The sequence below is a fragment of the Bacillus rossius genome, chromosome 3 (genome assembly GCF_032445375.1).
Source record: "Bacillus rossius redtenbacheri isolate Brsri chromosome 3, Brsri_v3, whole genome shotgun sequence".
Lineage (NCBI taxonomy): Eukaryota > Metazoa > Arthropoda > Insecta > Phasmatodea > Bacillidae > Bacillus > Bacillus rossius.
In genome coordinates, this window is record NC_086332.1 from 123,059,463 (window position 1) to 123,084,619 (window position 25,157).

At 38.8% G+C, this 25,157-nt stretch overlaps 1 protein-coding gene across 6 annotated transcripts in view; it reads right to left on the reverse strand.

The window, feature by feature from the left end:
• LOC134531216 (cleavage and polyadenylation specificity factor subunit 6) overlaps nucleotides 1-25,157 on the reverse strand; it is a 294,999-nt gene that overhangs the window by 35,000 nt on the left and 234,842 nt on the right. For 4 of the 6 annotated variants that reach the window (XM_063366877.1, XM_063366876.1, XM_063366878.1 and 1 more), the window contains exon 13: nucleotides 17,472-17,549. The exons of the other annotated variants lie outside the window; for them this stretch is intronic. In XM_063366877.1, coding sequence (XP_063222947.1) covers nucleotides 17,472-17,549 — 78 coding nt within the window. The remainder of the gene's footprint in view (nucleotides 1-17,471; nucleotides 17,550-25,157) is intronic. 6 annotated transcript variants of the gene reach the window in all.

Here is a 25,157-nt window from a genome sequence, read left to right on the forward strand (position 1 = left end):
TACTTCCTGAGAAATCAAAGGTTTCGTTGTGACCATATTTGGCCTAAAACAGGTTGTAATGACAGCATAAATTGGTCAGTATATGTGTTTCCTTGCTTTGTATTTCACTGTAATACCAATATTTCAGAATAAGAACACTTTCCCTTATGTAAAATTCTCTAGAGAATTCAAATTGCCACCAAATTGCTATACCTAGAATGGTTTGTAAGTTATAACAGAATTATTAACATGACTGATGATTCATGTATCATCTGCATCCTTTATTACAAAATAGACTGTATCTCAAAAGGCAGACCTCAGAAAAAAAATGAGCATGGTACTATGTGAAAGAGGAGGAAATTTTCTATAAGATACATAAAAAAAAAAAATTAGTGGCTTTCTGCTGGAGTGTTGAAAAACAAAATGAAAATGACTTGGTGATGTAAATGGGGCCCCTAACAAAAGGCAGCCAGAAGATGGAAGCAAAGAGGATTGAATATAAGGGTTGCGTATGTCCCATATTTTCCGCATATTACACAAGGATTTTGTGCAAATTTCAAAGCCTCTAACTACTTTAACTGTGTTATATCCCTGAGTTATCTGCAGAGCCATGTCATGTGACTGTACATATGTCATTTCTGCATGGAGTCTGCCTGCTAGCGATAAGAGGAGTTCTTTGATACTTGCTCTGTTCCCCTTGGCATTGGTTTTTTTTTTCTGCTTCCTCAGAGGCAGTTGAGAGATAGGCCTAATATCTGGGCTGTCACAGCAAATGCAGTATAGTGGCCCATGAACAGAGGGGCAGAGGGGAGGAAAGCAATAAAGATAACCGGGGTCAGAGATAAGGCGTGTGTCTGCCACCATGCAGACTACACTGTGTAGGCCAGTCGTACTGCGCTGCCTGTGTATAATGTTAGTGGAAAGTCTTAGTTCATTATAAGTTGGATGAGAACTACATAGATACCAGTACTACTAAACTAGAATTCTGTTCTGTTGGGAATGATATGCATGAAGAATGCCATTAAGAGTGTTATATTAAAACAAAGGGAATCAAAAGATTGGAATCACTTTCCAAAGATATTCAAACTCTTCTTGTGCTGAGAACAGGTATTTCTAAACATAATCTTCACACCATATGTTTACATCACGAATTGTTTTATATTAAGAAGTATGAAATGTTTCAGACATCATGTTGTGATCCTATGAAAGTGCATACTGTTCCAGTTAAGCATTCTTTGCGCACAATCTCTTTACAGTGCTACAGAAAAGCAAGCAGACAAGAGTCTTAATTTAATTCCTGGTAAAAAATTATGCTCCTCATGTAGGAATAGGTTGTATAATATTCAAGAAGTAGGTGCACAGGTATCTTCAGAATCATCTGAAAGTGACGTTGCAGAGGGTTTCGAGATTCAAGCATCAAAAGAAGAAACCCGTAGCTTACTTAACAAAAGTTTGGAATATTTGCAACAGTCACCAATAAAACTGCATGGTGTACCACAACATGCAAAAGAAAAATATGGGAAACGTAAAGTACAAGAGGTATCATCAGCTGTAGCAGACAAAATATCTAAAGTATTAGATGTACAGCTTCCAGCCACATCAACTAGTGAAAGTACAGAATTACAGAGGCATGAAGTGGAACAAAAGGCTGCCGATTTGGACAGTTTGGTAACTTTAATAAAGCAAAAGCTGCCCACAACTAATAGACAAAGAAAATTACAAATACTTTCCCTTATCCCTCAATCATGGTCCAGACAGAAGGCAGCACAAGAATTTGGTGTTTCTGAGTACATGGTAAGACCAGCAAGACAACTTACACTGGAAAAAAGAATCTGCGCATTAGTTCATCCCACAGGTGAGAAGTTACCTGAAGAAACTGTGCAGGTCATTCAAGATTTCTATCAAGATGATGAGTTTTCCAGGGAAATGCCAGGAATGAAAGATAAACTTAGTACATATATCCAAAAATTTTTTACAAACAGAAAAGGCTTTTACTATGCAACTTGCATGAGCTGTATTGTTCTTTTAAGGCAAAATATCCATCTTTCAAGGTAGGGTTTACAAAGTTTTGTACGTTGCGTCCTAAATGGTGCATTTTAGCTGGAAGTTCTGGAACCCATTCCGTCTGTGTGTGCACTATACACCAAAATGTTGAATTACTTCTTCACTGTCTTGGTGTAGGTGAAAAGTATAGTTCACTTATTTTGTATCTTGTATGAGGCATTTTAAATCCTGCCTGTATGCTAAGACAATGTGAGCAATGTCCTTCTCCAGATACTCTAAAGCAGCATCTATATCATACTTTAGACTGTGATCCAGATGATGTGATTGAATATCAACAGTACGTCAGTACAGACCAAACACAATTACAAACCCTTACCTCAAGTGTAGAAGACTTTATGGAAATTTTAGTACAAAAAATGGAAATCCTCATACCTTATTCCTATACCACAAAGAAACAATCGGACTACCTCAAGCAGCTGAAAGAGAAAATAAGTGAAAGAGAAGTTATAGCTTTATTAGATTTCAGTGAAAATTTTTTCTTTGTTATCCAAAATAAAGCACAAGGATACCATTGGACCAATAGTCAATGTACAGTTCATCCAGTAGTCATTTACTACAAAAATTCAGACAATGCTAATTTGAAAACAAGCAGTCGTTTTTTTTCAAATGATTTGGATCATGATGTTTCCATGGTGTATAAAACACAATCAGAAATAGTCACAATTGTTAAAAGACACCTGCCTCATGTAAAACACATACATTATTTCAGTGATGGTTGTGCTGCTCAGTACAAGAACTGCAAGAATATCCTCAATTTGTGCCACCACACACCAGATTTTCAGCTCACAGCTTCTTGGTCATTCTTTGCCACAAGCCATGGCAAATCATCCTGCGATGGAATTGGGGGAACTGTTAAGCGACTGACATCAAAAGCTAGTCTTCAACGACCATTCCAAGACCAAATTACATCAGTGTCTAAGATGTTTACCTACTGCAATGAGCACATAACAGGCATTATCTTTCATTACATTGACAAGAATGATGTGGATGATGTTCGTTCGACTCTACAACAACGGTATACTATGGCAAAGACAATCCCAGGCACAAGAGGGTTTCACAATGCTTCACCAATATCATAGTATGAAATAGGAATGAAGAAATAAAGTCAGGATAATGCATATTCCTTAGTTTTCAATTTCGCTACAGCAGCTAGCAAAGACCCTGGTGGTACGATATCAAAACTGTATACTGGTTGCTCTGTGTCTTGTGTACCTATATGACAAAAAATGGTTCGTTGGTGCTGTAAACAACATTGATAGGTCAGAAGAAGATGCTCAAGTAACCTTCATGCACCCTGCCGGTCCAAGTGCTTCCTTTTACTGGCCTTCACCTCGAGACGATGTGTGCTGGGTTCCTTTTGCACACATACTCAGCATCTTGCAGGCACCATCAACAAGCAGCTCTGGCAGAACTTACAGTTTTTTGAAAGAAAACTTGTGCAAGTGTGATATAGAATGGCAGCTTTATCAGAAAAGCAATGCAGTTTGCTAATTGCAAAAATTGGAGGATTGTGTCTGTAGATTCTAATTCATTGGCAATAGATTTGTGTAAGTAGGGAATTTTTTTATGTGTACATATAGCATTAGTAAGTGATTATCGAGTACATTAAATGTTGCCAGCAGAAAGCCACTATTTTTTTTAATGTATCTTATAGGAAATTTCCTTCTCTTTCACTTAGTACCAAGCTCATTTTTTGGTAAGTAAGAAAGTAAGAACAACACATTTTGTCAGTTCAAATAAATACTAACTTAGTTGAAGTGTTACTGTGGTAATATGCTGCTGATAATTATTTTAGTTAGTTAATATTTATTTTTCCCTGATTTTGAGTGTGCTGTAGAAGGGGTCGGCCTATTTTCGAGGTCGGCCTATTTTCGGACCAATACGTTATGTTCTCGTTCACGGGCTAGCACCGTACTTCCAGCAGAATATGCTAGATCGCCTGAAGTTGTGCGACAGTTTTGTATTATGTTTTGATGAAGCATTGAATAAAGTAATTCAGCGAAGACAAATGGACATAGTAATCTGGTTTTGGGATGAAGAAATGTAAATGGTTATTTTCAGATACTTGAATAGTGTGTTTATTGATAGAAGCATAGCTGAACATTTGCTTAGGCATTTTTTTTTGGATGGAATTGCTACTCTGTCACCTTCCAAAATAATATAGGTGTCTATAGATGGCCCCAACGTCAATTTGAAATTATTCAAATGTCTCCAAGAACACATCAGATCCACCACAAGCAATGGAACTTTAACATTACTGAATCTGGGAACGTGTAGTTTGCATGTGGTTCATGGTGCTTTGAAAACTGGCATTGAATCTTTTGGATGGGACATTAGTTACTTGTTGCTACACTTATATCTTCTTTTCCATGATTCTCCAGCTCGACGAGCATTATTTACAGAGCTGACAGAATCCACAATATTTCCTTTGAAGTTCTGTAATATACGTTGGCTAGACAATGCCAAGAGCCTTAAAAGATCGTTAGAGATATGGGATCATGTTGCAAAATTTGTTAATGTAGCCAAGCTTCCAAAGACAAAAGTTGCAAAAACCTTGATTGAAGCCGCTCGTGATCCATTTGTAAAGTGTAAATTGGCATTCTGCAAGACAATTGCAGATGAGTGTGAGCCCTTTCTTAAGAAGTTTCAAACTTTAAAACCCATGAGTCCATTTATTTTTGAAGCAGTGGAGAAACTTCTGAGAGAAATTATGAACCGCTGTGTAAAGCCTGACGTGATGAAGTGTACTAGCACAAATCTGCTCTCTATTGATGTAAAAAAGCTGTGTTTCCATTTATCTTCACATTCTTTTGTAGTGGTACCAACATTTTATATGGCAATGGCTACATTTTCTAAGTTCATTGAAATTGTGACGTAAAAACATTTACCGGTATGTTTAATTTTGACGTAAAAAAACAAAAATGGTTTCATGTAAAACGTGTATGAATCAAACACCAAAGGAATAGGTACCCGAGTTCCCTTGATCGACACCCCATTCTGTCAGTGTCACAACCCCAACTGAGAAAAGAGAACCTGAACACTATTCACAAAACAAAAAAAATGATTACAGTCACCATCATAGTGGATATAATCATAACCATCAACAGATGCCATTTTGTAAATTCTGTAAAAGAACCGGGCATGTGATTGAACAATGCCGCACAAAATGCAGACAGAAATATTATTACCACAACAACAACAACAAAAAAAACGAGTAACGAGGTGGCCAGAAAGCAATTTCTCTGTGCCACCTAAACAAAAATCATATCCAGATAATTCATGCAATACAGTCACTACTTCAGATGCACCGAGTAAATACAATAACAGATTTAATTACCACCCAAGAGGGAATCACACTATATGACAACAGCAAAAATACAAAAAAATTCAAACAGGTCACAAAAGTCAAACAAGTCTCGTAGAAGGAAAAAACGAAAAATGTACACAAATTCAAATAAGGTAAATAAATTCTACCGACCCTAGGACACATTGTGAAAATTGCATAAATCCTAAAAATTCAGGCAAGAGGACATGTCATAATATCTTCGCAGGTCTACCAACAGTATTGCATAATGTGAGCACTTTAATTGGCAAACACGAAACTCCAGGACTGATTGATACAGGCTCAGTCCGAAGTTTTATTTCAGTAAATCTTTTTCATGTTTTACAAAAGGAGAAATTGGTTCAGGAAATTAAACCAGTAACGTTTCACCGCATCAGAGCAACCATTAAAGGTTAACCAAGTAGTCGTCATTAAAGTTAAAATTGACTTATTTTCCTGGATGTTTCCATTTTTAGTTGCACAGGACTTAGCTACTGATATAATTTTTGGATCGGATTTCGTTTCTTAAACAGGCTTAATAACTGTTTTGCAGGCAAGAAATTTCAAATTGAAATTTAATAAATCTGTTAACACATTTGTTTCACCTAAAATCCGGCATCATAATAAATGTGACTGCAATCCATACCAAAGCTGAGGATGAATGTGAGTTATCCCTGAACCACCTCGACACATCGCAAAGAAAAGGAGTGAAAAATCTATGTCATAACATTCCAGATGTCTTGACAAAAAACCTATGTTGTACTCACTTAGTAAAACTTTTGGATAAATCCCCAGTCAGGTGTCACCCGTATCAGTTATTGGGTCCCAAAATGGAAATCATGCGTGAACACATACAAGACCTATTGGACAAGGATGTTATTGAACCATCGACTTCCAGTTTTTCCTCTCCAGCATTTTTTGGTCCCCAGAGGTCAAGGTCACCACTTAGTTGTGGATTTTCAAAAAATTAACAAACAGATAAACATAGAAATGGTGTGACGTGTGTGTCACGTCACATTTGGTGGCGTTTGTTTTTGTGTACTGGCGCAGTGTTATTTACCGTTAGCCGTGTGGCGGCGCCAGCCGTACCCTCAGATTGTCAGGATCTAGAGCCGCTCGTGCTCTTGTGAGGCTCTGATCGGCAATTTTCGGTACACGGTGTTTGCGTTTGTCATTTGTTTTCCTTTTGGTGGGTTGAGGTTGGTACCTGTGGCGCGCTGGGTTGTTGACGAGTTTCCTCTGGGGAGGGTCTGTCTGCTACGAGCCATGGCCTGAGTGGGTTACCTTTTACTGCCGATGGAGTGGCTGCGTAATTAAATCCATGGCTGTAACTTTGTGTGGAAGTTTGGTAAACCTTGGTGGAATATAAGAACTTAAGTTACGGCAGGTTTTGCTCCGTCGGTTACACCATGTTCGAGTGCAGCAGTGTTCTACGCAGTTATTACCAATGAGGAGAAAAATATTATTTTTAGTAAATTGAGAATTTTAAATTTTTGTCGAGTGAGCCTAGTCGCTAATGTCGTGGATGTCAAATGGTGCCGTGCGTGCTGCTGCCCGGTTAAGGCTTGTCTGCGAGGAAGTGTAAATGCTTGGTTTTGAGGCTTCTTGATTTGATATCTCCGGAAGCAGATGGCAACAGACAAACTGTAAGTGTTGAAATTTAGTTTTCGTCTAGATTACGTCAGAGGACCTTCTGTGGACCTTCGCTGGGTAGACCTTGTGGGCTACGCTATGCCGGTATTTTTCACCTTCCAGATAACGTTTGGATATAACTGTAATATTTTTGAAGGAAGTTTTTTTTTTTGATTAGACACAGCAGCAAGTAACTATGTCGTCAAGTCTGGAAATGAGTCGTTACCTATTTGGGAGGGAAATTGTTAATATTTTGTACCCTTCATGCGAGTTATGCGCACTGGTTTTTTTTTTCTAATGAGATTTTAATGTAATTTTTTTTGCAATTTTTATAACGTTATAAATTTTTATGTAGCTATATTTATCAAATTAATTTCAAAAGGTGTGTAGTCAGGTGCTCGATAGGGTATTTTGTGAGGCAGAAAATTGGCTGTGAACTATTGTAATAATTTATTGTAAATATATAATTTTTCTTTACTGCCTGATCATGAAATTTCGAATTGGACTGGAAGAGTTTGAGGCAACAGGTAATTAATTTGCAAATTTGTAATTAATCAGCAGAGTGGCGCATCCTGTACCCCCTTTGACCAAAAATTTGCAGAAGGCAGGATACAAAGAATTGACAGCGAAATAGTGAGTTAGTTATGTATTATTTGGTTCTTTATATGAACATAGAAATAATATAAGCAGAACATGCCAAACAATATATAAGTATATTAAATTTAACAATTAACAACAGGGTATATCAGGCTTCGCCCCTCTTGAATAGAAGTACATAACGCAATAAAATAACAAGTATAACTATACCACCCCGGTGCACCAAGGGTGTCGCACATGAACTAGATGCTGTTCCTTTACTGACTTGGTTAACATCAAAAACCACCACAATAAATATTAAATACAAGAAAAACTTAAAAGACAATATCACTTAAAACTGCACATAAAATATATATACAGTAAGTCCTCGGTTTACGTCGGGGTTACGTTCCTGAAAACCGCGACGTAAATAGAAACGACGCAAAATGAGCCATGTTTCATGCCACCGGCCGGCCGGAAGCGCTGGCATACAGACGTGACAACGGGCAATTTTATCAGCAAATTACAACCGACAGCGTGGGAAACAAGTCCAACTAGTACTTCTCAGCTTTATAGAATGGTTATTTAACCAGCTGCTTTATTACCTTTATTGATTTAAATATAAAAACAGATATATAGTCGTTTGGAAGACATCTTATGAAGAAAAAATCATAAATTGCAGTGAGCTGATACTGTAGGCCTACTACAAACGCATTTAATCACGATAAAGTTAACAACGGCACGTTTAAAACTCCGGCCAACTCAATGATATCATAGCGACTGAAGTGTAGAGCTGTAGCAAACCGTATGTATTCATTACTGAGTAACAGGTGCGGCATCTTGTAGCGAGTAACGAATCGTTACACACGAATGCATTTCGTTACTCGCATTTTTCGTATGTTTTACGCATGCGCGCGCTTATTCGTTACAAAGAATGATGTTTGTTTATTAAGAAAAGTATAATTTGGAAATTCGTCGTCCAAGTTTTTTACTGTTTATTAAAGGTATTGTGTGTGTAGACAAAGTTTGAGATTGGAACAGAAACAACGTAAGAAAGTATTTTTTACAAATTATAAATATGTATGTTTTTGTTTTTTATTATCGCGTATTTTCACGTTTTTTGTTCTTATCTTAAAAGAGATATTATAATAAAGCTGCTCTAATGAGATTTTATTGTTTCTTGGTTAACAAAAGCTGTTAATTATCAAATTCTTTTAATTGTTTATATTCGATTTATTATTATTTACGCAACGTCATACTTTAAGCGTACGAAATACGACTCGATTCGTTGCTGTTACATAACATAGCATGTTATGCGGTATCAGAAGTAACGAGTAACGATACGAAAGTAACAAGTACTAATTGTTATAGTAACGAATACATAAGGGTACACTTTTTTTAGTTACTTTTACACCTCTACTAAGGTGCCAAGGAGTTGGACGAAAAGGGGTAGGAGAAAATGCTGTGTCGTTGCGGGAAGTAGATAACACTTCTACGTGCGAGATACGTGGGTGGCCGAGCGGGCGGGATGGTAGTATTGCATCACCGCGCGGAGAGCAGCGGAGAGCAGGAAGCGTCCCTCATGATGTATGATAAGATAAGGCGGTGAACGTGTAGCTTACGCTACATAGCATAAATTAACTACCGAAGGAAACAAAGAATTATAAACAAATTATATACAGTGTTTTGGTTAAAATAAAGATTTACGGTCATTGTAAACGACGTTATTGTGAATCGGCGAAAACTTAAATTGAAACATGAGTACTCAAACATTAGCGACGTTAATCCGAAACGACGTAAATCGGTACGACGTAAATAGAGGACTTACTGTATATAGAAATATAAAATATTACCACCTTTCACACAATAAATTAGGTGCTCGGTTCAGTTCATCTACTCCTTCAATGTTTTTGGCAAATTAATTACTTGTTGCCTCAAACTCATCCAGTCCAATTCGAAATTTCATGATCAGGCAGTAAAGAAAAATTATATATTTACAATAAATTATTACAATAGTTCACAGCCAATTTTCTGCCTCACAAAATACCCTATCGAGCACCTGACTACACACCTTTTGAAATTAACTTGATAAATATAGCTACATAAAAATTTATAACGTTATAAAAATTGGAAAAAAAATTACAATAAAATCTCATTAGAAAAAAAAACCAGTGCGCATAACTCGCATGAAGGGTACAAAATATTAACAATTTCCCTCCCAAATAGGTAATGACTCATTTCCAGACTTGACGACGTAGTTACTTGCTGCTGTGTCTAATCAAAAAAAAAAAAACTTCCTTCAAAAATATTACAGTTATATCCAAACGTTATCTGGAAGGTGAAAAATACCGGCATAGCGTAGCCCACAAGGTCTACCCAGCGAAGGTCCACAGAAGGTCCTCTGACGTAATCTAGACGAAAACTAAATTTCAACACTTACAGTTTGTCTGTTGCCATCTGCTTCCGGAGATATCAAATCAAGAAGCCTCAAAACCAAGCATTTACACTTCCTCGCAGACAAGCCTTAACCGGGCAGCAGCACGCACGGCACCATTTGACATCCACGACATTAGCGACTAGGCTCACTCGACAAAAATTTAAAATTCTCAATTTACTAAAAATAATATTTTTCTCCTCATTGGTAATAACTGCGTAGAACACTGCTGCACTCGAACATGGTGTAACCGACGGAGCAAAACCTGCCGTAACTTAAGTTCTTATATTCCACCAAGGTTTACCAAACTTCCACACAAAGTTACAGCCATGGATTTAATTACGCAGCCACTCCATCGGCAGTAAAAGGTAACCCACTCAGGCCATGGCTCGTAGCAGACAGACCCTCCCCAGAGAAAACTCGTCAACAACCCAGCGCGCCACAGGTACCAACCTCAACCCACCAAAAGGAAAACAAATGACAAACGCAAACACCGTGTACCGAAAATTGCCGATCAGAGCCTCACAAGAGCACGAGCGGCTCTAGATCCTGACAATCTGAGGGTACGGCTGGCGCCGCCACACGGCTAACGGTAAATAACACTGCGCCAGTACACAAAAACAAACGCCACCAAATGTGACGTGACAGACACGTCACAATGGTACCATTACCTGATTTGAATTCAGCTTGCCATTGGTTTAGCAAAGCCAAATATTTTAGCGTTTTTTAGCTCAATTCGGCCTACCATCAAATACCACTAACACCGAAGTCAAAACACATCACCGGCTTTTGCGTGCCCTGGAATTTGTATCAATATAAAGTAGTTCCATTTGGCCTAGCCACAGGTGCACATGTACTGACTCGCCTCGTAGACCAAGTTTTTGGCGATTTAAAATTATAATTTGTATTTAATTACCTGGATGACGTTGTAGTGTATTCCGAATCTTTTGAAGACCACCTAGCTCATTTGTCTGAAGTTCTCACCCGGCTGCGTAAAGCAGGACTGACAGTAAACACAAAGAAGGTTAAATTTGCAGTTTCTGACATTTCTTTCCTAGGACACATAATTTCCAGTAGAGGAGTAACAATTGACCCAAACCGCACTCAAGCCATAGCATATTTCCAACCTCCAAAAGATCCAAAAGGAATTTCTAGATTTATTGCAATGGCTAATTTCTATGCCAAAATCATCCCAAATTTTGCCGAACATGCAGCCCCATTAAATGCACTTCGGAAGAAAAACACATCCTTCAATTGGGATCCTGAACAAGACAAAGACTTTAGTTATTTGAAACAAGCTATAGCCAGCACACCTGTTCTTCGAATGGCGGATTTCACTAAACCATTCATACTACAGACAGATGCATCGAGTGTCGCCATTGGTGCAGTTCTATCACAAGAGTTCGATGGCCACAGGCAACCAATAGCTTTCGCCTCTCCCACTCTAACTCATCAAGAGAAAAAATCGTCCTCGGTTTATGAACTCGAGTGCCTAACAGTTGTATTCGGAATCGATAATATTCGGCAATACCTTGAGAACAGGGAATTTTTATTAGAGACAGACAATCAGGCCCTTGCTTGGCTTTTGACTCACCCCAAGCAACTAGGAAAACTAGGCAGGTGGATAGCAAAAATCTCCTCACTTAAATTCACTATTCAACATATCAGAGGTAAGCAGAATATTCTAGCAGATGCTCTTTCTCGAATGTTCTAGAATCCCTCCAAATCTAATCTTCAGGAGGAACCCCCAGTTTCATGTAATGCTCTACTCACTGATTTCCCTATAGCGTTGTCAGACTTACAGTGTCACCAAAATTCAGAACCCTTACATTTCAGATATTATTCAGCAAATAAAATCAGGTACACCGCCAAAATATTGCAAGATTTCAAAAGGTCTCCTGTATCGACGAACAGCACAATGAAAAATTTACAGAATACCCCATCCTCAGAATTTAAGAGACATGGTATTTAAATATTATCACAGCTCACCCATTGGAGCACACCTGGGCACATACAAAACAATTGACGGCATACGGCGCCATTTTATTTGGGATGGAATGCACAAAGACATTGCTGAGAAGGTAAAATTTTGTAAATTATGCGCCCTGAGTAAACCAGCACAGAAAACACAATTTGGATTTCTAACATCAGATGTGGCTGAAAGGCCTATGCAAAAATTATTTATAGATTTTGTTGGCCCCTTCCCCCGTTCTAAAACTGGACACACCATGCTTCTCGTAGCTATTGATGCATTTTCTAAATTTGTATGGCTCATTCCCCTCCGACGGGCCACCGCAGAAACCACAATACGAGCATTGCAAAATAATATTTTTAAAATATCAGGCTTACCTTCAATAATTGTGTCAGATAACACTTCACTATTTACATACAGACTTTTCAAGAATATGTGCTTTCCCATGGCATTCAACATGTAACTACTTATCCCTATTATCCACAGCCTTCACATGCGGAGCGTTTTAATAGGAACCTCCGATCCGCTTTAATAGCGTATCATGCGAACTCTCAGGATTTATGGGACACTAATTTGGTCTGGTTACAAATGGCTTTCAACTATGCCCAACATGAGGGACACAAAACCATACCATTTGAAATCATGTTCACGTATAAACCCAATAATCCACTTTCTAATCTCTGGTCACTACAAGAGCTTCTCCCAGATAACCCTCGCAACATAAAAGAGGTCTGGAGAAGAGCTCAGCATAACCTGAACTTAGTCCATGCGGCAAGCAGACAGAGATATAACAAGAAACGTTCACCTAATCCATATAGGGTAGGTGATATGGTGTTGTGCAGATCACACCCACTAAGTAAGGCGATCGACAAGCGATCAGCCAAACTTGCTTATCGTTGGAATGGTCCATGAAAAATCCAGCGCTTTTTAACCCCAGTAACGGTGCCCTAGCCGACCCAAGTTCTGGTGCGTACATAACGCTCGCTCACATTTCACATCTAAAGAAGGTGCACCCCAACTTAAATTAGGTGCATCCCTCCACTCCTATTTGAGGAGTCTTAAACAAAGCTTCGGCATGCCATCTGCAAAACACAGTGTTGTAAGATACAAAAATCCTAGGTTCTATTTATAGTAATAAAAATCCATGGTACTAGTTTGTAGAGTGTTTACATTTCAGATGTTTAGTACCTATTAAGAATGTTTTAGAGTAAGATATTTTTAAGTGGCGCCACTTAGTCTGTAAAATCCACTTAGCATGTAAGACTGCTTAGTACATAAGAACACTTAGTATATAAGAGCAATTAGTTTTTAAAGTTGTTTTGTATGGCCATGTTATCTCGTAAGTTCATCAGGTATTTTAAGTAGTTTATCTAAGTCGATTCTGGTTCAGGATAAGTACGCCAGGTTTCAATCGTTTCATACTCAGTATTGGTTGCTTACCCTGGCTCCACCTTTCAGTGGGGGAGTATGAGCCGGAAATCAGGAATATCGACACGTTTTTTTAAAATTGTTATAATTTTAAATCATTTTTGGAAATTTTCTTTTCTGTATCTTTTAGTTACTATAGGGTGATTTACACTTTTTTAGGCTGGTGTACTCTACGTGGTTAAACTTTGTGACAGTAGACTGAAGCACCTTTCTCAGAGACCTATCGGATCTTTTGCAAATCTAATACATCGTTGGCAGCCCGTTTGACATTTCTCCCGCTTGCAGGCACGTCCCAGGCCTGTAACATTACTTCACTTCATGACTAAAACTGCATACAAAAGCTCTGGACGAGTTGTTACCATTTCTCAGAGACGGCTTACTATAGCCTTTTCCGTCACGAATACGTCTTAGGTTCTCTCCTCGAAAGTCATGTCATGGACGCTCGTTCCCAGCGTCGTTGCGTTTTTTTCCACCCCCTCTCCTCTCGGTTCTAAGAATTTAGCCCCGGAGCATTGACCGGTCGTGAACCTCACCTAGAGTTGACCGACTCCAAGGACGACTGGCATAGAAAAAATATGTGCAAGTATGGACCACACACGACATCTAGTGGCGGACATAGTAACTTCTTCCCTTGTCGCCAGCGCGTGGAGCTGACCCCCGGGACATCTGGTGGCAACTTTGCTAACCTCACAGCTACCTTCCCCTGTAGGCCGCCAAAGAGCAGCACCCGACTGCGGGTTTAGCCCCAGGCTATAGTAAACGCCTTGGACGAGTTGATTCTTTTTTATTTCAGACACCCCTCAACAGGCAGCGCTAAAGTCGGCCAGTGCTATCAACTTCGAGACATCAAAGTCAGAGTTTTTTATAAGTCCCACTCGGGGAACTTCGGAATCTTTCGGTTCGGACGTCCCAGTCTCCCCCCTCCACTTTTGATTAAACATTTACTTTTAATTACGAGACGCGGTTCTTCGCGAGACACTTGTGATTATCGGCGGATCAACGCACTGCAAGACTTCCATCCGGCCGCAACCGACGATGTAGTCGATTAAAGAAGGGATGCTATTCCTGTAATTTTTTTTAAAGTAGTTTAGTCCGTCTGCACAGTAATCAACATAGTAGTTATTTTCTTTTAAATAATTTATTTTTGAAATGGTAGAAACGTCCGCGCCCAGCCGCGTATTCGCGGGCTCCAGATCCGGACTGGCGACGCATCGGAAAATAGAAGCCAACTTCCCTGTCTGGTGAGTTACTATCCACGACATTCCCCAACCTCCCCATAACTTTTGCGGGCATTTTCTGCCCAGTTTACTGTCTGTGTACCAGTTCTGATCAGTTTTGATTCGAACTGTTCCAGACAGGGTCCGAGAGCCGGACGCCGTATTGGCATTTTCATCTCCCTTCCTCAACAACACACAGGCGCCCTGGCATCATGTTCCCGATGGATCTCCGGGAAATGAAGCCCCGACCTCCGGTGCTTCAGTATCTTTTAATCTTTTTCTGAACTTTCCTAAATTACGCCGTCAGACGAAGTTCATCAGATAAACATCATTTCTGGACTAAGAATATATACTGGGATGGTTTAAACATATTTGTATTTTTTTTATTGGTTTATGTATTTTTTTGAATGAAACCTTTTTATTATTTAATTTAGGGCCGGCCCAAATTTTTTTTTCTCTCTGAATATACCTGAGAGCTGTTTAAGTATGTTAATTGATATTGTATGTTAATATTTGTGTTAATATCTGTTATAAGTTTCCTAAGTATGGAGTAATTATATTCAGACGGAATCACACCTTGTTTCTGTTCATTTTCTAATATTATTGTGAAACCTTGTAGATCCACCCAGCACCGGACAGAAAACCATTGTTTGCAATAGAAGTTATTTCGAAATGATTTCCATAAAGTAACTTTGTGCAAACGAAAGCTGGAGCTTTGGAAGCAATTTAGAGTGCACATGACCCTGTAGCAGTAGTAACACAAGTTGTTTTGAAAGACAGTTAGAAGAGTTAGAAGAATAAGTGTATCAGCTGTATGTTACATGTTCAGGTCAGTACGTACACACTTGTGCATCCCAGGCTAGGATACTGCTTTGTGCTGTCATGTACTGCTAGTGATACGTAGTTCAAGGTATGAAAGACCAGCTCTTAAATAATTTACCGTAACAATCGTCACGTCCACTTGCGGATCACACACTCATTTTTCGTAATTTACTTTTGATCAAACATGATGAGATGCTGCAAAAACTTAAAACCACTCTGATATTTCTGAAAATTTAACAGAAAATAATAGTCTAAATATTTTAAACCCAAATGGCATTGGTTTATATGTTAAAAAAAGAGTTGGTATAGTTTTGAATATCAAGCCATTGTCGAACATTATTCATCAATGCTCTCATAAAGTTCATTTTTAAACAAAACCTAAGGGTAAAGTAAGTAAAGATGTAAAATATTCATAATAATAAATTTAAATTGTTTGAACACAATGAATATTTTATTTAGCTCGATTTTTATTTTTAACACTATGAAAAAGTTTTAAATGAAAAATTTTCATGGATACATGCCATTGCTGGTTTTAACTATGGAAGGAATTTTCTCTGTGCTGTCTATATTTGACATAGGCTGATTTTTTTTCTGGTTTTTTTGTGTGTTTGTGTTAGTGTTAGTGTATTCATCTTTCTTGTTCGTTCTTGTGGATTCTCTATGTCATGCAGTTAAAACCAGCAATGGCTTCCACAATGCAAGAATCATTCAAAGAACAAACAAAATGTTGAATGTATGACTTATGTGTGCTTTTGTGATACCTTTGTGCTTTGTCTGTTCAAGACAAGTGCAAAGTTGTGGTTTGTTACATGAACTAGATGGTGCAGAAAACATAAGCACATAATGTTTTTATGACAGAAAAATTAGTTTTCTGGAGGTTTATACTAAAATAAATATTGGTTTTTCCTGGGTATTTGCATATGAAAACTAATTCTATTGCAATATATTAAATGATTTTTGGGATCAGGATTAGGAGTGACAGCATAGAAATTATGTCACTTAACTTGGTACCTATACAAAAAAATCAGCAATAATAATTTAAAATAAATACTGTATTATAGGGAGGTCAAGTATATTTTTCTTATTTACGTTTAAGTTTGTCTACTCAGATTTTTCTTGGTACAAGATTCCAGGTCGACCTATGTTTTTATGAGTAGTTTTTTTATGAATAAAAACCTGAGCCTCTATTTGAAAAAAATATGGTAATACACAGTTTTTAAAATAAGACTTTTTATTGCAAAATCTGATTTTGCCAATGTGGTATTCGTGAATTTAAGAGTCCAAGGAATGTAACACAATGTTGGAAGAAGACTTAAAGTTATTAGATTAAGATTTAAAAAAATATTTCATCACAAAAAATTTACAGCATGATAAACCAACTTTGGTTCAACTTTTTAACTATTTAAAGCTTTGTATGATTTTCTTAAGCTTCATTAAAAATAATTAATAATGAACAACTGCAAGAACATTCCACAGCCTGAAGTACAATTTAAAAATACAAATATTTCATATCATACAACAGTTCCCTTACTTTTCCCCCAGATAATTTACTTCCACAGTGTGGGCAGTAATTTGAAAGGAATGAGAAACAATATTTTAGCTTCCATTCCAGCCTCTAACGGATGCAGACTTCATGCGTGCTTCGCAACACACTCTTTGCTTCCATGCACCAGATGATTTGAAGCAGCCACTTGCACCACCACATGTGCCCACTGCCCTCAACACCATACAGGTAAAATAAAAAAATGTTGTAAAAGGGTTTGTTCCAAATAAAATAAAAAAAATGTCATGTACAAGAATGACAGCAAACACCCTAAAAGCACCTGCCTACCTGGTGGTATTTGTAAGTCTGAGGGACGCAAACAAAAGGAAAGTAAGCGTATGCGGTACGCCATAGGACAACATGGCTGAACATGAGTGACAGTGTCGCAAGCTGCAGTGCAGGTGAAGCGACGGGTCAGGTAGGCAAGTGCCTTCACGTCCAGAGCCACAGCTGCCAGGACTGTGTTGCTGTGCAGTAATTACCTTGCGTGCGGACTTGTTTGAGTGTCTGCTACTGAGCGATGATCGTGGTTGGAGTAGGGTACGCGCTGCGCCTCCTGACTAAAATAATACTCCCAGTTTACATCTTAGCATACAGACAGTATCCATACAATCTTTCAGTTTGTAATGTTTAGTACATACCAAATTATTTAAAATACAAATAAAAATCTCTCAGGTTCTACACATGACACTGGCAGCTACACATAACATTCCCATTAATATATAAAATTACCATCAATATATTAGTCAAGTGTATATTCCGAAAATCACATGGGATTATGTGAACAGTTGTCACAAATGGTTTACACACTTTTAATCTCTTGGATGCTGGCAAAAATACACAAGGAAAAAAAAATCAATGTTCTGGATGCACTGCATGATATCGCCTATCCACAGAAACAAGTTACATCAACAAGAAATTCATATTGATTCAGAAAGGCAGGTTTTCCAAGTTCAGGAACAGTGTGTAAAAATGAGAACAGTGAACCAGGTGACAGCGTAGAGGAAGAAGACTGGAAGAAAATTCAGTCAGACAGTTTGTTCAGCAACTTTGGCAACATTGAAAGTCATGTACAAACTACAGAAGAACAATCTCTTGATGATACAGTCAAACCTTATTAATACGAATCCGCTTAGTACGAAATTCCCGTTTATGCGAAGTACTTTCACAGTCCCAGGAAATAAAGTATGCTTTCCTATGTTATTCAGTACTTTTAATACGAAATACGGTTAATATGAATTACGAAGTTGTTTTGATCCCTCAAGTAGCTGTTAACGTGTATAAGTAAACGGTTACCCAATACGAATTTCACAGCAGAAGTCTAAAGTAAATCATGTCTTCATAACTGTCATGTAAACAAACGTTTCTCCAAAGATACATGTATGTATCCTACAGCGCAAAATGGTCGAAAAACAAGATGAAAAGTTCAACTCTAGTGGCGATGTTAGTAACTATAAACTAGAAAAGATGCCATGTTGTAAACGGAAAACGAAAAGGAAAGTACTCTATACCTTATTAATATTAGTCGTCGAAAGTGTACATACGTAGAAGTTTAAACAGTCTATGGAAAAAAGTTCTGATATTTTCCATTGTTCACGCACATGTCTTAATCTAAATTTTGAGTGTGAGTTGTTTTGTAGTATGACTGCGAAACGTAAACGCAACGACTTTACATTGCAAGTTAAAGTTAAAATTATTGAAGAAGTAGACAATGGAGATAGAACGAAAAATGAAATTGCTAGAGAATTTAACATCCCGCAATCTTCGTTGTCTTCAATACTAAAAAATTGTGAAAAGATTGAATCGGCTTTTGCGAGTTCGTGCAAATTATCAACAAGAAATGGAAGCTACCTTGTTGCAGTGGTTTGAAGAAATGTGTGCAGCAAACTTGCCTATTACTGGACCTATGATTCAGAAGGAGGCAGACTACCTAGCATTGAGGTTAGGAATTTCAGACTTCAAGTTCAGCAATGGTTGGCTACAACAGTTTAAGGATCGCAACAATATTGTTGGCAAAACTATGTGTAGGCAGTAGATACGACCAAAGTTAAATGTGTAAACAATGCCTATAAGAAAAAAATAGTGCAAACCAGAATTGATGCTTTTTTTTAAACCAAATGTTTGAATAGAAAATGTGTCATGAATGCAAGTTTATTGAAGTTTGTATTATGATTTATTCTGTAAGTGTTGCATTGTGTTTGTTTTCTTCAGTGTTTACTTATTGTTATGCATGTAGTGAAGCCAGCTATACTACCAACAGTGTAGGTATATAATTTTCTTTATAATTGTAAATATAGGCAATTAAAGTTCAATCAATTTTTTTGTCATGATATCACAATAGTTTGGTTAATACAAACTCTCGTTATTACAAAGTGCTAAAACTATGGTCCCTTCAGGTTTGTAATAATGAGGTTTGACTGTATGTCAGTTTGCACATGAAGGAAAAGCAACCTGATGGAGATGATGGTGATGGTGATGGTTATGAAGATGAAGAAATCCCTATGCCTCACAAGCATGAAGCTCTAGAAGCAGTTTCTGTTTGGGGAATTACTTGTATGGGTTCAACTGTCCAGACAGTTTGACCAGTTGAATCATATAGACAAAAAAATAGAGGAACTGAGCAGCCAGCAATTAAAGCAAACCAAATTTTTTGGTTTTTACACAGTAAATTGTAAGTTGCTTTGTGTACCTATACTTATTTGTTATTACTGAAATTAATTTTTCCTCTATTTCAATACTTGTATTGCAGTAATTGAAAACGCGTATGCGTGTCTATATACAGGATGCATCAAAATTCATGTTACAACGCTTGAGGGTAGAAAGCTCTTATTATTTGCAACTATTTTTGCCAATAAACATGTTGCCGGAAACGCGTAGTTAAGCCCCTGTAGCCCCAGAAAGAGTCAGCGTAGGCAACCTGTTGTAGAGTGTTATGTTGTGGATGTGCGGGCGTTCGAGTAGAGAAATAACATTTTTAATCGTGGCACAGATTTTAATTTCACTCTGAAATCAATCACAGCTTCGGCTTTGTTTCACAACATTGAAATTGTTGCTTTCTTTTTAACAACATGACAGCCTAAAGCAATGGCTCAAAAACACGCCCACCTTGAGCGACACAGAGGTGGCAACGGCGAAACATGTTTTCACGGATACGCTGGAGCATGTGTGGAGTCGACCTTATGATTTTGAATGCTTCAATGATTCACTGTGTAAGCTCTTCTACCGTTTCTACTGGCGTAGCGTAGATAAGACCTTTTACGTAACCCCACAGAAAGAAATCTAACGGGGTTAGGTCCGGTGACCTTGGCGGCCATGCGACAGGGCCCGCTCGTCCAATCCATCAGTTTGGAAATGTTTGATTTAAATACTCTCGCACTTGCAGGGAAAAATGAGATGGTGCCACGTCATGTTGGTACCACATCACACGTCGGACATGCAATGGAACCTCTTCAAGAAGACCTGGTAGTTCGTTCTGAAGGAAGTGGAGGTATCCGGCGCCGGTAAATCGTGGCGGAAGAAAAAAAGGTCCGATGAGTACGCCGTCAACATTACCGGCCCACACATTAACTGAAAAACATTCCTGGCGAGCTATAACACATGTTGCATGCGGATTGACATCATTCCAAACATGACTGTTGTGCGAATTGAGAATAGTGTCTTGAGTGAACTTGGCTTCATCGCTGAATAAAACAGCTAACTCGGGGTTCCTCAATACTCTTCCAATGTACCAACGAGAAAGTCATGCGAAGAGGATAGTCCGCCGGAACCATGTGTTGCACTTTATGAAGGTAGTACGGGTACAAGAGTTGCTCATGAAGAACTAGCCAAACAGCCATTTTGTCAGCGTCCATATCGGAACCTTCTGCCCTTGTGCTTGTATCCGGACTCTCCTCAAATCTCTGAAGTACATCTTCTTCAAAACTGGGAGTACGAACCCTACGTGGAGCACCAGCATTTGGTCTTGAGACGGCACATGTACCAGTATCACGCATTCGCTAAGTAAGTCTTGCAAACATGGTGTGAGCTAGAATCCTATGACCCGGATATCGTTCTTCGTACAGACGACGGGCGGCTCGTCCATTTTGTCTAGCTTCCCCGCAAACAAGCAGCATGTCCGTGTACTCACTAAACGTGTACTTCATTGAGCTCCACTAAAACATCGCCCTTTTTAAAACCACAGCGAAAGAAATGACACGAGTTTGCTTGTACGACAGAACAGTCGATATCAAAACACACTGCGACACTGCGATGTCACGCTGTGCAGTGCTATGGCACGGCACGAACGGAAGAAACGAGGTGAGGGCGCCACCAACGGAAGTAAAAAGGGGCGGGGGTCAGCATTCAACATCGTACAGTCCTCTCGAGCGCTGCCCGGCATCGTAAACACGTACCTAATTCACCACAGCACCGTCTGTCTCGCACAAAGCCCAACGGGTTGCCTACGCTGACTCTTTCTGGGGCTACAGGGGCTTAACTACGCGTTTCCGGCAAACATGTTTATTGGAAAAAAATGGTTGCAAATAATAAGAGCTTTCTACCCTCAAGCGTTGTAACATGAATTTTGATACATCCTGTATATACACTTATAGAGACTGAATATGCTTTAATTTTTTTTGAGAAATTTGCAGTTTTTTTTTTTTTTTGAAAAATATAATTTTTGGTTTAGTACACTTTCCTCATGGTGTTTTTTCAATTTAATTTTGGTAATATTCTTAACATGTAAATGTCATGTTATGAATTGCTAATTTAAGTATGAAAGTATGTACATAGACTGTATGCACTCTGCAGAATATAAATATGGTACTTAAGCGTATATCAGAGTATGATACGTTTAGGTCATGTAATATCTAGTTCTCTGAGCAAAAAAAATATATATATTATTCATACATTTCCCTTATTTTACAAGATTTTCAGACACCCCTTTCAATAGTGTAAAAAAGGGGTTCTACTGTACTTTGAATGTTTTTGAACGACTGGTTATTACTTACATATTCTACCTAACTTAACCTAAAATATGATGTTGATAATTAAAAAATTAATAGTACTGAAGTAAGAACCACTAATTAAAATAACATGTAAAAACAAATTCATAATTTAATTTAAATCACAAATATTATAACCTATAACTGTTTAATCAAGTTTCCCCAGGTTTGCCCGTTACACTAGTTGAGGTTACCCGTTTATGAAAGCTGGTTTCACGAGTCACTAACTTAATAAAGATGCCCTTGAAGATTTGCTGATTATGGTCATGACACACATTTCATACCACAGTGTGTTATTTTTCTTTTAGTTTTGAATTTCCCAATGTCATTTGCCCAAACACCAGTATCACAAAATGGGTGTCTGGTTATTCGTTTATTATTTTTAATATTAAAACATAAGCCTTAACTCTTCTTAACTTTATCTATTAATCCGGAAAAAAATCCCGACTTATAGTAAATAAATTCACTGTAATTACTACTTATTGAAGACACACACCCATTAAAATAAATGGTAGCGTAAAAAAATAATGTAGCTTGAGATCTGACATTGCACCTCCTTACCTTTTATGTTAGTAAAGTCTGGTCTGCACCCCACCAGTACCAGTCCCCGCTGGTGGTACACACCCTCGCATCACATCCTCACGAGTCAAATTAGTGATTGTGTCCGTAATTAAGTGCTCCGAGCCATGTGTTAGGCACCTGTATGAGTACCCTTGTATTTAATTCCTGTAACAGTTATGTAAAGTCATAATAATCTCCATCTAGGCAGCAAAACGCCATTGAGAATGAGCCAAACGCACTGGCTAACCATCAGCCACGAGAGTAATGTAATGACCCGCAGCAAATGAGTTACGACCGACCAACCACAGTGTCGGTGAGAGTGTCCCCCTGGAACTTACCAATGGCATTGTGACTGCCCACTGCAGTCACCACAACGCCAACAACCGCCGGCAATTGAACACAGGGGGCGCAGAGTTAGGAGACCTGCTCCTCACACAGCCTGATCCAGCAACAGGAGCTGCGGACGGCCCAACACAAACTGTCCTGATCTTAGTATCAGCTGCTCTGCGTTCCAGTGAAGCTGAATGGCAGACCCACTGTAGCAATGGTCAACATTGCTGTCAGCCACGTGTTTCTGAACCCAAACACCATACCTCCTGGTGCGCTGCGCCTGGCCACCAGTGCCCAACCAGGCGTGATGCTGGGCTCCGCAGATCTGGAGTTAAGCCTACAGGACTTGACCACTACGGTAGTAGCCCTTGTAGTAGAGGATGTAATCGAAGACATTGTGTAAGATGAGCCGTGGTTAGCGGAACACGACAAGGTGATGAAAATGAAACCGACCCATGCCCATGTGGGAACACACAAGCGCCGCACTGTCTATGACACGGGTCTTGGACCCCAGGTGCCTGGAGAAATTCTGTCACGATATTCTTTCCTAGTACAAGGCAGCGTTCAACCGTGTGCTGCGCGAAGGGCAAGATGTGTTCGCCATGGCCAACCCACTGCAATACACCACAGTGGTGGAGCACAGGATTCCGACTACCAATGACAGACCCGTTCGTGATGGTTTAAATGAGCACGGTGCCGTATGGGAGAAAATCTAGGAAATGCTGCAAAATGGCATCACTGATCCTTCTAACAGCCCTTACAAATCGTATGTTGTACTAGCACCAAAGAAGTATGACCAATTGCGTTTCTGCATTGACTTCCGGCCATTGAACGCCATTACAGTCAGCTCACCACCCCCACAGACCAGTGTCGAAGCATCCATAGAAGAATTATGTCAGGCGACTCGACCTCAAGGCAGGTTATTGGCGATGCCCCTAAGCTGTGACGACCGAGAGAAGACAGCGTTCGCCATGCCGAATGGGCAAGATTTCAGTTTCGAGCAATGCCTTTCGACTTGAAATGTGCCCCAACCACTTTTCAGGAGATGATGACTCGAGTACTGGAGGGCTATGTGGGACAGATTGCCATAGCCTATATGGATGTGGGAAGACCACATCAGCCACTTATCGTGCGTGCTATACCAAAATGTCAGCTAGGAACACTCTGGGACATATAGTGGGTGCTGAAGGAAACCACCCCCAGCCCAGCGCAAGATTGCTGTGGCTAAGGTGTACCGGATCCACAAACAACTGCAGAGATTCATAGGGCTTATCAACTGGCTGCGATGTTATGTCCCTGAATTATCAACAAATAATTCCACCACTGACTGACTTTCTTTGCCCTTAGTACCTCTATAAGTGGGATGTTGCAGCCCAGAGGGCCTTCGACCAGGTTAAGACCACATTCATCCTGTGCCACATGCTGGCCCATACTTGCCAACTTTTAACATTTCTAAATAGTAAAACATAAAAAAAAAAATTTGTTGCGTAAACAGCACACGGCAATTTAAAATATTACTTTATGTAGTAGGTATACGTATTTGGTTGTAGCAATAGGCCAAAGTAATTGGTACCTCAAAATCACAATAAATTAACAAGTTACAGCATTTAGAAAAATACTTTTTAAGCCTTTTAATAGTAGGTGAAATCTCTGGCAGTGTATTTCAGAAACTCTGTTTAAAAAATGCCTACCATACAATGTAATGGCCATGGTTCAAACAGTAAATATGTTTTCCTTAAAAATTAAAATAAACTGAACGTACTGCACTTTTACAGAGACAAAGGTACAACATACACATCTTCAAAAAAAAACTCATTATTAAAACTAATTACTTACATGTTGTGTAGTAGTTAAAAAACTTGTAGCACTGTACTCAACCACGAACAAGCATATTTAAAAATAAAATTTTTGCAGTTTATTATGTCAAAAATATTTTTTTATAACTGTTGAAAACTAAGTTCACAATAGAAAAAAGTCTACTGCCTACTACTAATAAATTACTCTTTGCAGCTAATTGTTTGGGTATGCAACTGTGGCTTTCTTTGGCTTTTTTAGCAATTGTTCACTGAAGGTGTGTTCAAAACACTTGTCTAATTGTTTACTTTTATAACGGAAATGTTCTCCAGTACTCTGGTTGACAACAAAGACCTAAACTGAGATCTGTTCTTTTTTACTACACTAAACACACGCTCACACTCTGCATTGCTGTGTGGTAAAGTCACAGCGAACATCACAAAGCTGAGCCTGTCGAACTTCCACTGCCCACAAACATTTTTTGTGTGTGATATTTTAACC